Source organism: Chrysemys picta, chromosome 3, assembly GCF_011386835.1.
Source record: "Chrysemys picta bellii isolate R12L10 chromosome 3, ASM1138683v2, whole genome shotgun sequence".
Lineage (NCBI taxonomy): Eukaryota > Metazoa > Chordata > Testudines > Emydidae > Chrysemys > Chrysemys picta.
The window spans coordinates 140,830,072-140,847,546 of NC_088793.1; the positions used below are offsets into that span (position 1 = coordinate 140,830,072).

At 43.0% G+C, this 17,475-nt stretch overlaps 1 protein-coding gene across 10 annotated transcripts in view; it reads right to left on the minus strand.

Moving 5' to 3' along the window:
• Positions 1-3,714: 3,714 nt before the first annotated feature.
• The window catches only part of SMYD3 (SET and MYND domain containing 3), a 635,613-nt gene continuing 621,852 nt past the window's right edge, over positions 3,715-17,475 (minus strand). For all 10 annotated transcript variants that reach the window (XM_065589166.1, XM_065589169.1, XM_065589168.1 and 7 more), the window contains 2 exons: positions 12,962-13,070; positions 3,715-4,172 (listed from right to left, as the gene is read on the minus strand). In XM_065589166.1, coding sequence (XP_065445238.1) covers positions 4,071-4,172; positions 12,962-13,070 — 211 coding nt within the window. In that variant the 3' untranslated portion in view covers positions 3,715-4,070. The remainder of the gene's footprint in view (positions 4,173-12,961; positions 13,071-17,475) is intronic.

Below are 17,475 nucleotides of genomic sequence, written 5' to 3' on the forward strand. Positions count from 1 at the left end.
CATATAATTTCCTGTTCATCATAGTAATAAAACCCCACAAAGCTATGAATTTATGTGGGGATTATTGCACTTCTTGGGAGGTTGAAGCAACTTGGCCTGTGGCCTCGTGTCCTGCTATGCACTCCAGAAATGCTCTGCATTTTGAATATTACTGCCGGGCAAGTGGATGCTTCATACTCTGGAACAAATTCAAACGTCTTGACAGGCGAACTTTCCCGACGTTGGCAGTCATGTGCCATGCCTATAAATTATGCCCAGAGTGTTCATTTTCACTTTAAATGTGTTCTCCTCTCATAGTAATTAATGGTGTCAGGTTACTGGTGTGAAAAACCTGACTTTACGATGACTATAGATTAATTAAATGACAGTCACGTCTACAGTAGCCACAATAAATTATTAGTGAGGAATGACACACCTTAAGTGATGTTTTCAAAACCTTAAAATTTTTTCAGTTTAAATGCTCCTCGTAAATATTTGGCTTTAACAACATCTGTTTCTGTGTTAAAATTAAAGTCGGCAGCACTGGCAATAACAGCTGACTTGCTGACGAGCTTGGGGAAAATGGAATGCGTGCGCTCCAAGAAATGCTCTTCTCCCCCCGTGAGCACTATGTGAAATGATCTCTTAATTCAGCACTATCCTTATGTCCTAAATGACTCTCTGCACACTGACGTGCAACCACACCAGCAGATAATTTTGGGTGGGTGGAGGGAAGGAGTGTAGTTGCTGCTTAAAGAAATATGACATAAGTGTATTGAAGTATGCTTACAATTAATAGATTTGTAGGAAAAGCAAAATGTATAGGGCCAGACTCGCTGGTCCCTTTGTCCTGCCTGAGTTGCGCAAAGGGGACAGAATCTCATTGCACCTGCCAGGCTGTGAATTCTCAGCTGGTGTAGAGTTGCCAATCCCCAGTCTATGAGGTGTTGCGGAGAAGGAAATGATGTATCAAGGCAGGACACAATACAGCTCCATTCTGCCAGTTTACAGCTGGCATATGCTCCTTTAGGGACCATAGCCAGCTCTCGTAAGTTACAGTAGCCCCCGTCTGTTCTAATTTACGTCTGGGCAAGGACAACTTGAGAATCAGCCTGAGAAACTGTTTTGCATGCTGAGCAGATCTTTGCACAGGACAGATTTGAACCATAATGTTAGATAGAACAGACTTACAGAAGAGACCTAACATTTTCTAAAGCACCTAAATGACTTGGGCTCTTAAGTCCCATTTTCAAAAGTGACATGGGTATTTAGAAACCTAAATGTCACTGAAAGACAACAGAATGTGGACTAAGTGCCTAACTCACTTTTGAAAATGGGACTTAAGTGCTCTTGAAAATCTTTACCCTTGGTCTGAAAGAAAAAAGAAGAGAGCTATTATGTACACATTGGATGTATTTAATTTCCTTGATGTTAAACTTTTCAGTTTATTCTAGAAATTAAATACATTGTTAACAGTTAACACAAGAGGTCCTCAAGGAGCTAATATATCTAACAGAAACATGAGCTGAAACCTATTAGCCTCTGCATCAAAAAGTTCAAATTCAGGTTTAGTGTAAGCATGTGCAACTCCACTGAAAGCCAGGAAGCTGTACCTGTTCTTAACCCCACCCACCGACAAGAACATACAACTGGTGAGAGAAAAATGGAGATAGTGGGTGAAGTTTCTCCATAATGGAACTGCATTGACCTCACACAAGGTCTGAATTGGACATTATGGTCTAAGGCAGTATAGTTCAACCTTTAAGAAAAGCCACTTCATCATAGAATGACTTTGTAAAGAGCCACCGTATCAAAACATTGTGATAACCCAACAAAGTGTCTTATATTCAGAATCTGGGACCCTGTCTGAGACTGCAGGGCTCGTCCGTTGGATCAATCTGATGTCTGGTGCTGGAACCCTGCATAGAGAGTCAGAGAGATTTTTGCAAAGTCATTCTCAGCTCAGATCAGGTGAATTCTTTCCTGGGTGCTGGCTGGTGAGTAGTGCCCACATGCTCAGGGTTTAATTGATCGCCATATTTGGGGTCGGAAAGGAATTTTCCTCCAGGGCAGATTGGTAGAGGCCCTGGAGGTTTTTTGCCTTCCTCTGCAGCGTGGGGCACGTGTCACTTGATAGCTCGGGGGGGAGGGATAGCTCAGTGGTTTGAGCATTGGCCTGCTAAACCTAGGGTTGTGAGTTCAATCCTTGAAGGGGCCATTTAGGGATATGGGGCAAAAATTTGTTGGATGATTTAATTGGGGATTGGTCCTGATTTGGGCAGGGGGTTGGACTAGATGATCTCCTGAGGTCCCTTCCAACCCTGATATTCTATGATTCTATGACTTGCTGGAGGATTCTCTGCACCTTGAAGTCTTTAAACCACGATTTGAGGACGTCAATAACTCAGGCATAGGTTAGGGGTTTGTTACAGGAGTGGGTGGGTCAGATTCTGTGGCCTGCGTTGTGCAGGAGGTCAGACTAGATGATCATAATGGTCCCTTCTGACCTTAAAGTCTATGAATCTATGTGTCCAATTAATTCCAATCTAGGAGAATGAGGGGTGTAGTAACTTTGTAAGGCACAGGGAAGAGCATCTCCTCAGCTCTTTTCCACCTCCTTCTCTCCTGCATGGAAAGGAGGGAAAGGTTTTCCTTTGCTTGGTTCTCTACTGGCAGGGAGTAGTCTCATCTGTTTTCCTGACTCCCCTGATCCCAGCCACTACTGGCTGTTGCAAGGGGAAGGGCCTTTCTCCCCGTTACCTGCCTCCCTACTGGCTGCTGCTAGGACCGTGCACCACAGCCACAGATCTTGAGGGAGTTTTGTGCACAGCCCCTAAATCTGTGTATGTGGATCTAGAGAGAAGGCAAAAGGATCACGGATCTGGAGAGGTCTCTGAGGTCATTTTTAAAGCAGTTGGAACTGAGGAACCCCACAATCATAATGATGTCCCTTAAAGAAAACAGAGATGGCGGCAAAATTCAGAACAGAATTTCAAACACTTAAATTTAGCCATGTTCTGATCCAATGCTTTGGTTTAGTCCATTATAAAGACAGGAGACATTTGTAAAATATAGATATTGTTATATTATCGGGAATTGCTATACATGTGCTGCGCCCCATTCAAGACACAAACCAAAGAGAGGTACTGCCTTGAAAAGCTTACAGCCTAGAGGGTAAACTCACTCAGCTCCTCAGGAGTCTTTCCATTGACTTCCATGGGCTTTGAATCAGGTCTTCAGAGACCGGATATGCTGGGAAATCAAGAGGAGGGAATAATTTATGTTTTCTATATATCTATTGATTATGTATCTGGGGCCATATCCTCAGCCGGTGTAAACTTACATAGTCAATTGGCCATTGACTTAAATGGTGCTACATGGATTTACAAGAGATGAGGATCTGTAACTACATATTTACCCTTTTATTATGAATTCACAAATCGTGGGCATGGAGGATTTGAATAAGCCTGGGGGACGGTGGTGGTTTGACCAGCTGGGATTCAGAGGTCATTCTACACATAAAGAGCAGCCTGGAAAGAAGCATTCAGTTTAGAGTGGGAGAAGGAAACCAACAGAATGGTGAGACAAGTACTGGCTGGGTCTGACTGGATTTCAAACTCTTCCTATGTCCAGAGACATTTGAACCTGGGCTTTTGGTTCAAGCCCATTTATTAAAAAAATAAACATAGAGAAGGGCCATTTAAACACCTCATAAACAGTCAAAGATGATGCTGATTTGTGCACAGCAGTATTCTGCATACAGGTATGTTTTTTATTACCAACATGTAACTTTAACATCAATTGCTAAGACTTATTTGCTATGTTGCTTCCAGAGAGCAGACTCCTTCTGAAAATGGTCTGTATTCCTCCACATTTGAATTCAGTGAGGAAAATTACACTACAGAACAGCAAAGCTAATAAACATTAAACATTTTAGCAAAGGAAAGAGGGCCTGATCCAAAGCCTACCAAACTCAATGGGAGTCATTCCAATGAGTTCAGAGGGCTTTGGCTCAGGTCATAGAATGTCAATACAAAAAAGATGTGCTTTCCTTTCCCCCTGAATGTTAGTTTTCCAGCCTGAGATCATCCTCACTGTGCTCGCATGTCAGCCTCACACTGTTCCTTAAGTTTCATCAGGTCTTGCACCAGGCTGTGATCTGCTCCATGGGTTACTTTCATAATGTTGTAAGCCTTGAGGAGAGACAGGAAAAGGGTCAAGTTAGTTCACCATCTCTTACCTTCAAGTTCACATCTGCAGCTTCATTTTAGGGCAGTCATTCTCAACCTGGGATATGCAGAGGTCTTCCAGGGGGTACATCAACTCATCTAGATATTGGCCTAGTTTTATGACAAGCTAGATAAAAAGCACTAGTGAAGTCAGTGCAAGCTAAAATTTCATACAGACAACGACTTGTTTATACCGCTCTATAAACTATACATTGAAATGTAAGTACAATATTTATATTCCAATTGATTTATTTCATAATTAGATCGTAAAATGAGAAAGTAAGCAATTTTTCAGTAATAGCAAGCTGTGACACTTTTTTATTTTTATGTCTGATTTTGTAAGCAAATAGATTTTAAGTGAGGTGAAACTTGGGGGTACGCAAGACAAATCAGACTCCTGAAAGGGGTACAGTCGTCTGGAAAGGTTGCGAGTGACTGCTCTAGGGAGCACAATCTACATGTGGACTTGCCTATGTCACCTACTCTGCTGCTCCCTTTCTATTGTGCTGGTGATTCCCTGCCTTAGAAATTCCTGAAATGTCCCCATCTTAAGTCACAATAAGGCCATTACTTCTCATAAGACATTTCCCGATTCATTCATACTGCTTCTGATAGATACCTGCTCTGGTTCTCAAGTCTGAGAGACCAGATTTAAATCATTCTGCTGTCGGGGAAGAATCTTTTCTTAAACAGTGTTCTGAAACCTTATTTGGAATTGAAATAACATATATTATCTGATGTGATGAAAAAGTAAACAGAACAATAATATTCTATTTCCAGCATTCAGAGGTTGACAAATGGAGGCAAATACCTGCTATCACTATCTTTACATTTACTTCCAATTAACTATTTTAAAGTGTGTGTGTAGGGGGAGGAGGAGTTGAATAAACAACTCTGAAAGCAGTCATAAAGCAAATCACAAAGTGCATAGATTTCTGCTGAGTGTTATGTAGGCTGTGAGCTATCACTGGGGCCAGACAGTAAAAAAGGGAAAATATATCTTTCTAAATCAAATAGAAACATGGAAAAATTTTCGGCCTTGTTTCAGGTGCCCAAAGTATCTGAAATAAAATCTGAAATCCTCAATTTGTGCCTTGTCTTATGTTATAGAAATTCAAACCTGGCCATATGTTGCTAAATTCTTGTGTTTACATGTTTACATGTGCCCATTTTCGGGCATAATTATTTTCCCTGCAGAAACACGTCAACTGGTCTAATATTCCAGGTTTTCCTCACTAACTTGCCACTTCTAGGGGGAAAGTCAAAAAAACATTTAAACAAAGTTGTGGGAAATTTCTGTCATGTCACACAACTCTAGGTATTAAAATACACAGTGTTTTTTTAATAGAAAAGAAATATAAAAACTACCAGAGTAAAAACCAGCCCTCATCTGACAGAGTGGGGTGGTTAGGGTACCAACCAGGAAAGAGGGAAACCTAGCTTCCAATCCCTGCTCCAGAGTGGAGATTCAAACCTATATCTCCCATTCCCCTGGTGAGTTCCTAACGATGGTGCTAAACATTACAACACGGGCAGTGCCTCCTGGCCATTTTATGAATTTAGCCCTTTAAAAATGCCCAGAAACAAAACATTTTGGGTCAAACGACCTGTTTAATTTAATCCAAAATGGACTTTTTCAATTTGCAATTTTTTGTTTGGAATTTTCAGTTTTGCTTCGACCCGAACCACCCTTCTTCCCCCTTGATTTGAAACTGCCAGCGAACAAAAAAACCAGTCATTCGCCCAGCTCTAGTCACCATTAATGAACATAACACTTCTCTATCCTCCCAGACACCTCACCATTACGATGGCAAATATTGCATCTGATCTCTCTCATTTTGTCTTTCCAGGGTGAACATCACCTTACTGCAGAAGGCCCCAATTAAACCCTGCATTAAGGGTCCTATCCTGGTTCCATTAAAATCAATCGCAAATTTATCAATGACATCTTAAACCCTAATCCTAGACCCACTGGAGGGTTTAAGTGGCGCTGAGAGCCTTGTGCAGGCCTGCTATCCTGGGGTGATTTTCACTCACTGTAAAATATTTTCTACCAAGCTGAAGCTCAGAAATGCTAATGCAGTTCCTGCTTTCAGAACACTAGCCTGTTCTCTTAAGCTTCCCAGACTTCCCACAGTAAGTAACAGAGCTGAGGCTGGATCTTGTGGTCTCCCTCTCGGTTTAAGGAATAAATCTAATTATGAAGAACTACAGTAATCGTACCACTGCAACACAGGGCATAGTGTCATCAGCCACACGGTTTCTCCCTCAAGAATATAAAAACCCATTAGATGATTGGTATGAATGTGCCTCTGTGAATGCAAATGAAAGCACAGCACATTCATTTGTGTCTGATTTTCACTGGATTGGATGAGGTGCCGAACATCAAAGATGCATGTATCCGTATGCAAATGTATTGATGCATCACTCCATCATGATGAAAGAAGAAAGCAAACTGCATTGCACTGATGCGGTACAATGTGAAGGCCAGTGTACTGGAGAAATTATTTTTGTTTTGCCTGTGTCTCTTGATTAAAACAAATGCTTGTTACACAGGGTAAAGGAAGAACAAATGCCTTTAGATTTTCAGCCTCATTTTACAATAATCACAGCTACTGTTACCAACACAGAATGGAAACAGGGTCTAAAACAAAAATCTTTTTATATAAAGGGGGATTTCTCAGGTGTTGCATGGCAACTGGGGTGAGAGGATTTACCCCGCTTTCTGTTCCACTTACCAAAGGGTAATAATGGTGCTGGGTTATGCTAGGAAAGGACACAACTCAGCATCTGGCTAATGTGTCATCATAGTGTAATTAAAATTTTCTTATTTGCATGTTTATAAACATCATGCCACTACCTCAGTTCCTGGGGTTATTGTGAAGACATTGATCCTGCTCATTTATAGTGATGGGCACACGAGAGTGGAGGGTCAGGTTAGTGCTGTAACAGAGGACTCATGAGCAAAACATCCGGGCAGTGGGGACTCTGCATTGAATAGAATGGCATGGATAGAACGCCGGGGGCAGGACCAGATACACATTGAGGGTCTGCTCGCAGAGCTGCACCTCCTCAGGAAGAGATTCATGGTTCACAGGGAAGCCAACCATGTAGTGTCGCCTGTTAGTAGGATGCCGTGTGCTCTGTCCTCCAGGGTAAGTGAGCTGGGTGGGACCCCAGCCCTTCTTCCAGGCCTTTTAAGGGGTGATAACTGCCCAACAGATTCCAGAAGCAAGTAGTTCCTGTGCTCGGGTAAATGCAGAGACAACTTTGCCCAGCTATTCACTGCCCCAACCTACCTTGTGCAGCCAGTCAAAGGCCACCTGGCCTCAAGTGTCACAAGACCATGGAACGATGGGGCAGTAGCCATTATCCAAGCCCCCCAGATAGAATAAAGCCAAGAAGGAAGTGTGCTGCAGCCCTATGGAACAGCTATGGGATGGAAGGTGAATTCCAGCCCCCTGCTCCACTTAGTTCCCCAAACAAAGCCCAGCTGTGCACAGGCTTCGAATGGTGAGGAATTACCTTCTTGAACTGTGATAGGTGATTACTATTTAAATCAGTTTTTAACACTTTGGTCAACCAGTGCCCTAGAAGTTAATCATACCTCTCTCCTTGACAGAGGTTTCCCATGTGCTCTAGGCACACACTTCTGCCGTTGCCCTAATATGACAGTGCTGCTCCTTCAGGTACCTTTTCTCCTGATAGCTCACACTAGTGCACTTCCATTATTGCCAATTTATTAGAACCATTCCTGGCTCCTCAGAGTCAATCTGCGGCTCAGCTACAGCTATTTGCTGGCGAAGGTTTCACTGAACTATAATCTTACTCTCCCTTGTTTACTTTTTTTCAAACTTTTTAGTAAGGCAAAGTTATAATAAAACATTAATATACTACATCATACATTACCCATTCAGGATCAGGTTAATATTCAAAGAACCTGGCTAAAGATTCTGGCTTGGCAGCTGTGCAGTCCTCCTCTTCTGAGTATGCTAGCCAGTGTGACCAAATTTCTTAATACCTATCCTCCTTTTGGCAGTTCTCTTGTGCACATACTTCGTGTGAAAGCTTTTCCACTACAAGGACAGTCTATATTTTACTATACCACAATTCCATAGCGAAGTCACATTTTTCCAAACCACGAGCAATACAGAGTCTAGCTAGTAACAATAAAAAAAGAAATGAATTTGCCTTTGTTAAAATTTGCCTTTCAGATTGTATTCCAGAAGTACAGTATTGCCTCCCTGTAATGTGGCCATTTCCTACTGGAGGATCTAATGTATTCTTATGGCCAGAAATTCACTATGGTGTAGAGGGCCATCACAAGGCCTTTGCATCATTTAACCCCCAATTTGGAGCTGCAGAGACAAGAGATGAATGGTGCAGGGGGGGTTGGTAGTGGCCTTACATAGGCTGACATGGAAGGCAGCAATAGGGGCAGCCAAAGGGAAGGGGCATGACATTTGTGTATTCGGGGGTGTTAATACACTGCACACATGATGCAGAGTGGGTTGTCAACCCACAAGCTGGAGTAGTGCCTGTGGAAATCAGATTACATGGGATTTACGTGAGTGATGTGAATCTCACTCAGATCCCAATTTCTTCTGCCTATCCCAAATCCTTCTCCTGAACACTGACACTGAAATCAATCTGGCTAACGTTCCAGGAAGGATGCTATTCAGTATCGGAATGCATTAAATACAGGACTAGAGTATAGCAGGTCCTGAACACGGGGAGGGACTCTAACACATCTAATTGCAAAGGGCCAAATCCAGCCCCATTATAACTCTATGACTTTATGTGAGTTACACCAGGGATGGATTTAGCATAAGAAGCCACATTCTACTCTGATTTACATGGGTATTGTCCCATGAAGTCAGTCTAAAAGAGTGTCAGAACTTGGCTCAAACTAAGAGCAGGATGTGACCTGCCCTTATGATGCTGCACAGGGAAACAAGGTGGCACAAGGTAGCCCATTAGTCCCCTTCACAGGTTACCTGCATTACTGATCTCCCCACCTTCGCGCAGGCAGATGAGGAGAGGGCAGGCAGCATGGGGAATGGGTAGACCCTCAACTTTGGCTTCCTCAATACACCAACCAGTGAAGCTGAGCTGGCACAGAGGGGGAAGTAATTAGCTAAGGTGAAGATCAGTAGCAGATTACTCACCCACGAAAGAAAGAGAGGAGCAAGGCTGGAGATTGTGATTCACTGTTCCCTCCCTGGTCAGTTCCTGGAGAAACACAGCTATGTGCCACCCCTGACTCAAGGCAGATCGTAAAGTGGCAAGCTGACCCCAAACTGGCAATATAGTTTAAAACAACCAAACACCCCTTTGGTCATCTGAATAATGCATTCAGCCAGTTCTATGGGGATTCTCCTGATGACCATTTCTATCTAGTTTCCTACAATAACATAAGATAACCAGAAAAACAAATACCGGGCAAGATGCATGTTCGCCAATTAGAATGTTATAGTAACATCTATGAAAGCAGAACTGGGACTGAGGACTCATTCCATCTCCTGAGCAGTGAACTGCGCATGTTCGCAAGCTATAAATGTCATAGGGGAAATGGCAACGCAGATTAGCTCGATCCTGACAGCCATATGGCTCACTTCTGAATAATGAAAAGGAACCAGAATTGATTACTTTCTCATCAGATTTTTTAATAACCACAATTGGACACAATTTCAATTAAACCTATCAAGTGAGGATTTAACTTACTAAGTCTTGCTAGGACAGACATCACATTAAATATTAATTTATTATTAAAAACATGGAAGTTATCAACTATTCAACATAATTCATAATCAGCTAAACCTCAATAAATCTGTAAACAATTTTGTAAAGAATATAAAATAGTAAGTTACACATGTAGTATATGGATGTTAAGTAATGGGAATACAAAAACACAGACAATGTCTGCATTGAAGGATACAGCTCTTAAGTTCCTCAATTGTATCACTGCTAAACAAACATAAAAGATAAATGGAAAAGAAATAAAATAATATAAATCTATACTTTGGGTCATAGCATGCTCTCAGTTATTCTCATGGAACTGAGAATAAAATCAAGACCATTTACAAGGACCATCCCAGGGAAAGGGAGGAGAAAGAGGCAAAATGATCTTAGTGCATCTATATCTTGAATTTCAGGGAGTACGGAACCAAACCACATCATGTTAACAAGAATGGGACAAACTCTGCTCTCCATTACATCAGTGCAGCTTCATTGTCCTCAGGGGCCCATCAGCAGGTGACCATTAATACACTAAGCCTGATTTTGCTTGTATTGCTGTCAGTGGCTGCAATCTTCACCTGTACCATGCTGTTGTTTAGTGCTTGTCTCTCACTCTACGTCTTACAAGTGGGGAACTGCGGCACAGAGGCAAAGTGACTTGCCCAAGACCACACAGGAAGTCGGTAGCAGAGCAAGAAACAGACCCATTGGAAAAGAAGGAGGGTTCAGTGGGTAGGGCACTCGCCTGGGGCTCTGGAGACCTGGCTTCAATTCTTTGTTCTACCACAGCCTTCCGGTGTGATGTTGGGCAACTGACCACACTTCTGTGTGCCTCATTTCCCTACCTGTAAAAATGGATAATAGTGCTTCCCTATCGCACTGGGGTGTTGTGAGGATAAACACATTAAAGGTTGTGAGGTTCTCAGATCCTAGGGTGATGGGGCTTAGGGTCGAACCCACATCTCCTGAGTCAGAGGGTAACAACAGGGCCATCCTCGCTCCCAAGCCCACCTCATTCTGTGTAGCTTGTGCTCCTTTGTTTCAGTAACAATCATCTGAATCTATGACATTTTCTATTGCTCCTTTCTATTGAGCGAAGAATCTCTTAGGAATCATTTATCATTTAAGAGTACAACGAGTACTGGAGGGAAAGGAGTCTGAGCTCAATGTAAATGATTATACAGCACAGAAGGTGATGATTTGGGGGCAGACAGGCATGAGGATCACTTCTTTTAATTTGCTAACTTACACACTTGGGGAAAATATAATGCCCAGATACCTACATGGGACTCCCATTCACTTCAATGGGAGCTGTGCATATGCATCCAAAAGCCATGACTCTGGCTGTGTATGCTAGGGATGTGGGAATGCTGAATAGGCTTTGTTTCTTTGTGAGAATGGCTGTCCTTGCCCCAGGTCTGATGGAGCCATAACCTTATCGATATATAGCTTAAGCTGATGAAAAGGCTTGACATTTTCCAGAATTCCACACAGCCCTGGGGTGAAAATGTTCTTTAGGCCCAAGTCTCCTCCCACTTACACAATGTATCTCCACTGACTTCAGCAGAGTTACTCCAGGTTTACACTAATGTAAGTGAGAGAAGACTCGGGTCCTCGGTGTACAGCATCAGCTATTTCTGCTTGCTTGGCTACACGGTAGCAGCTTCTGGGTAGCGCCAGGTCTCACATGAACGCGAGTCCCACAAAGAACATGATGGGAGTGAGTGTAAAATGAAACTGCTGCTTCAGCTTGCCTTGTAGCAAAGCATACCAATTAGCTGCTGTGTGGCGCTTGTGTTTTGTGATACAATGTGAACAGAAAGCCTCGTCTGGCGTCAGTGCTGAGCCCCGCTCTAGCCTAGCAGCAAAAAGACAGGCGGATGGAGCAGATGGCTTTCTGAGGCAATGAGCAGAGGAAAAAAGGAGAGGGTGTCAGATACCGGAGATGGGGAGAGAGACTGGGACAGGGCCTCACTGTGTGTAGCTCCTTCAGGCCTGACTCTGAATGGGCAACATCAATAATTCAAAGTAGTAGCCAGGAGGCGTTGGGGCAGCAAGTCTTACTGGGGGCTTGGGATGGGAAATGACTTATAACCTAATGTCCCAAAAGCTGCTGTGGAGCAGAGATACAAATCGGCTGTGTGTGTGTTTTCTTCAGTATTTTTAAAATGGTAGTAATAGTAATATAATAGCAGGGCAGATCAGAGCCTGGGGTGGAAGGAAGTGAATATAAACTCAGTTCAGGCACAACAGGAACGACTTAAACCTGGAATATAACTAGATAGGAAGCTTCTGCCAAAACAGATCCTAGTGAGAGAAAGAATTGGAATGATAAAAACCAGCAGGGATTAACAGAAGCTGCTCACTGATTTGAAGTAGGCTTGTAAGAAAACGCAAGTGTTAAAACAAATTGAGCTCCTCTCTCAACTCACAGAGCCCAGAACCTGTGGAAATGGGGGCAGTGGCTTCTGTTTGGGAGCAGGGAGGGTGGGGAATGCAGAGCAACCATTGCTATCCTCCTCCCACAGTTCCGATTGGAATTACACCGACTTTTCCTTCCCCGTAGGAGGAGGCGGAGGAGAGCAACTGGCCATTTAGCATTACCAGTTATTCCTTCTTTTTTACCCTTCACACCCACTCCGACAAGGAACAACTCAGGGCATAATCAGAAATACAAAGAAGGGGGAAGAACAGTGTAAGGCACTGAAATATTTTTACCCTTCTCCGATTTAATAGCTGTTTTCCATTCAAGGTTAGGGGGTGATTAACGGCACCTCTGTGCTACTGACTAGTAATTAAAAATGACTGATATTAAAGGAAGCCTGCACTTGAAACACGAAGCAACCATGACCCATCACCACGCTCTGCAGTTATTACTTGGGGAGCTGGCACAGAGAGAAAGACTGGGGAATGGTATTCAGAAGAGTAAGGTGCAATCAGAGCTGGAAGGGGAGGAATATATGGAGGATTCATGGAGAATATGGGAGGGGAGGAACACAATAGGCAACACTGACCTGCTTCAAGGTCTCCAGTGCTTGAGGAAACATGTCTTGAGTATGCTGCAATTTGCCCACTCTCATCATCTGGACAGCCCTCAAGGGATGAAAGCTGGAATAATACAGGCTGTGGAGAAGAGGAGGAAAAATATAGTGTCACTCTGTCAGCTCTCACCTTCACAGTCTCTGCCTCGGTGGAGAGCTATTAGGGTGGGACTGCAAAATCATTGTGAATTTTAATAAAGTACTCAGAGAAAATTAGCTGCACTACTGAGAAGCATGAAATACTGAGGGGAATTAACAAATTATTATTCTCTGTCTCTGTGGAATGCCTTTTACATTATCCTGTTAGAAAGTGACTGGGGATGGGATTATCTCATACACTACTGTTGGATAATACAATCGCATTTACAGTACTTGGTGTTCAAAAGAAGAAAGAGAGAGACTTTCAGTCTCAATACCACCAAAGCAATTTCATTTTCAAAGGGAAGTTTCAACATGGAGCCCAACCCTGGATTCCAAATTCAAGGCAAGTCCACAGGAGGGGAAACACATGGGAACCTTATGACAAAAACAGTGTGTGTGCTGATTTTGAGAGCTGCCTGTGGAGTTCCCTACCCATAAAACAGTTGGAGAGAATATGTTCCAGGAAGCTTCTTGTCAAAGGCCTGGGCATTGTCTGGACAAGGTATCGAGAGCAGGTGGGATGTATTTGCTATCTCACAAATGCTCTCACTTGTCTCAGTTTTACACAAGGCCAACTCTCCATTTCACTCCTGACTTACATTAGTTTAGACAGATGAAAGCAGAATCGCGATTCATGCCCTCTTGTGTTTAGAACAAGGAATACCGTGTAATGCTATGGTATCACTAATTACCTTCAGTATACTGTGGAAATGTCAGTATTGTATGGCAACCATTCTGCATTTCCAAAATCACAGAGCATATCTTTATTAATCATGTACATTGAAGATTAAGGACCAAACCATATGATTCAGCAAGGATAAAAGCATCACATTTGATCTATATGAATAATCCATTTTCTCCATTACACCTATAATGAACTCTTAAAGGTTCTTTCTAAGTATAATCATTGGAAGAAGCACTGACTATAAAATCCCTAGAAAGAGACATGTCCTCTTTTACAATTCAATAGGAACATTTTCAAAACGGTGGACTAGATTCTCCTTTCACTTACCCTGTCCTTACCTATGGGATTCCACTGACTTGAGCAGATTTACTCCTGATTTACACCATTTTAGGTGAGAGGAGAATCAAACCCAGTGTCTGGGGGGATTAAAAATAAATAACCTGATAACAAATTAAATGATTTGAACAAGTCAGATGTGCAGGAAATGCACAGAAAATCCATATGAAAGGGGGATAAATTACTTCCCTCTTTCACTCTATGCTGAAAATGCAACCCTGAGTAAATATAGGAAACTATTTCAATAGCAATGAAGTAGAAGATTCCCTCATTACAAATTCCAAATAAAGTATGGAAATGTAAACATCATGTAAAGTGTTTTCACAAAGAAAGTTTCTATTGATTCCAAAAAGCTGCAGTGAAGATATACAAAGATGCATATTTTCTGACACATGCACAGTATGGATGAGACCCAGCAACAACAACATCTTCACCCAGACAAAGCCAAGTCATCCTTAAAACGGCCAAAAAAAAATTATCCCATGCCTTCAAAATCTCCATCCTTTGACTTGTTTGGCCTTTTCTCTGACCTTGAGGACGCCGCCAGCGACAGAACACAGTGGCGTGCAACAGTCAGAAATATCTGCATCGCCTTTGAGGAAGACCGCTGCCGGCGTCTACAAGAGGCACGCAAACGATGTCACAGAGCACCAGCAGCGCACAATCCACTGACCGCGAACTTCCCATGCACCATCTGCAGCAAAATGTGCACCTCTAGAATTGGCTTGTACAGTCAGAGGGCACACCATGAGACCAACAATAGATGACCTGCACAGATTTGTCATCATCGGATTGATGGACTACCAAGAATCTCTGACCAAAAGGAATTGAGAACCACTAGACCGGAGTGAAGAAAAAAAATAAGCAGTAGCGGTGTCAGTAGCTCGTGAATATGGCAGTCCAAGTTTTCACGAATCCATGGCTCCAAACAGACAATTGCTTTGAACACTTGAAAATAACCAGTAGGTTTATTTTTAGTTTTCAGTTTTGGTTGTTACATCTATTGGCATGGGGACATCCATCACCAGTTACACTGGCGGATAAATGTAATAGAAGCTGAGTCGGCCAGATTCCGGTGTGGTTACAGAGGAGTAATAGTAACTTCAATAATGATGACTTAAGGGGTAGACATTGTTAGCTGGCAATCATTTACAATATCTTAGTAAAACCTTCTAATATCTATATAAATGGTACATACCTGTTTGTATGCCTCTATCCCCACTACCTGTATGTCAATATGACTACTACACTGGGGTATGGGGTAAAATGGGTCCCAGCTGGGCCACCTCTCCCTGCAGCACCCTTCAGATCCAGAATTGTGTAGTGAAGAACACCACCCACAGCTCTGTGGTCACTAGGACCCAATGGTGCCTCCCTGCTTCCCCACCATATGGGGTGGAACCAGCCAGAACTGCTGCAGAAGCAGCAACCTCCTAACAGTCCGAGAACTTTCTACAGTTTTGACTGGACTTCCTGTGCCCTGTGCTGATTGCCTGTTTGCTACAACCGTCTCCCTCCTCTGCCCTCAGTCTCATCTTAGCTTCACTCCACGCCTGCCCTGTCTATCCTCTTTCTCCCCTGCTACTCTGTGTTTGTACAGTGCCTAGCACAACGGGGCCCTATTCTTGGTTGGTCTTTAGGCACTACTGAAATAAACATGAATATAAAATAATAATAATAGGCTTTGGAGGCCCTGATCCTACCATGTGTATCAGAGAATCTCAGGGTTGGAAGGGACCTCAGGAGGTCATCTAGTCCAACCCCCTACTCAAAGCAGGACCAATCCCCAGACAGATTTTTGACCCAGATCCCTAAATGGCCCCCTCAAGGATTGAACTCCCAACCCTGGGTTTAGCAGTCCAATGCTCAAACCACTGAGCTATCCCTCCCTCCCCTGCTGAGCCTGCACAGAGCCCCTCTGCCTTCAGCAGGGCTGTATGTGGGCACAGCAGTTTGCCCATGTACTATTGGGGCTCTAGCTTGTGAGCTTCTCAAGGCCAGAGCTGTCTCTTTCTTTGTGTCTGTGCAATGTCATGAATGGTGGGGCCCCAATCTTGAATAATAACAACTGATGTCAGTGGAGCTAGACCAGATTTCCTAAGGTTTATCTGAGATAAATATCCATTTAGATACAGGGACAGATTCTGTGTCCAGTTCTTAAGATAACTGGAATCCGTGAAGATTTAGGATTATGGTATATATGATACTAGACAAAGCAGAAGGCAATTAAACAATATGTCAGGCACACAACCAAGTACACTTCCAGCCATAAACTAACGCAAGTGGAAATTTAAGAGGAGGTGGTAGAGGAAGCAAGCGTGAGCACATAAATATTTACAAAACTGTTTTACTGTGCTGATTTATGTGCTGATCTTATGCATGTGTTTAGTTACATTTTGCAAGCCTTAGTGCTGACATTTGAAATAGCTATCTATCATCATTTTTCTGGAATAAATCTGTTGCACTTTTGGAACATCTTTTGTGTAGGCATATCCTTTGGGCAAGCTTACGAGAGGAATCTGTGCAACGTGTAGCTCTTCTGGGAGAAACGTGAACAGGCAAAATACTGTTGGCTTCTTCCAGGCATCCTCATTCCTGTGTACTATCAAGAAACTGGCGCATGGAAAGGACTAAGATGATGTCTCAGGTATTTGTGAACCAATATATTATCCCCAACAGTTGCTCTGATCAAAACAAGTGGTTAAAATTAAGACTCAGGAACAGATTCACCAGCCAGGGGATTGACATCTAAAGATCGTCACTAAGAGGCTAAAGACAATTACATAGAAACTCATACTTTAAAAAGCACTAAGGCTCAAAGAATCTTAGAGCCTCAATCTAGGAAGGATTTTCATGGATTTATCTAGGCCTAAGGTATAGTAAGAGCAAAGAAACTTACTGAGAGCTGAAATAAAGGCCCAGCGTTCCATCGAGTCCACCTTTCTGGCCAAAGTCTGACAGTGTAAAGGAAGGTTAACCCCATACTACAACTAACACGTAAGGCAAGACTGTAAATGAAGACGGTTGGGGACACTGAGAGGATGTCAGGATCCATGGGACGAGAACCCTGGTCTGTGGAGTCTGATGGCTAGCATTGCCATATTGTCCCTGGAAGGGCAGGCTGAGTCATACCCAGGGAACACTGTGGAGATTGGGCACTGCGGGAAGTACTACTTCAGTAGTTCTCTACCTATTTACCATTGTGGGCTGCATATGCAGCTCTCTATGTGTTATATGGGCTGCATCCACACAATATATATACTACCTGTATGGCCCTGAGGATGTCACATAGGCAGCAGCTGTGTGCTGATTGGGCCACAAGCGG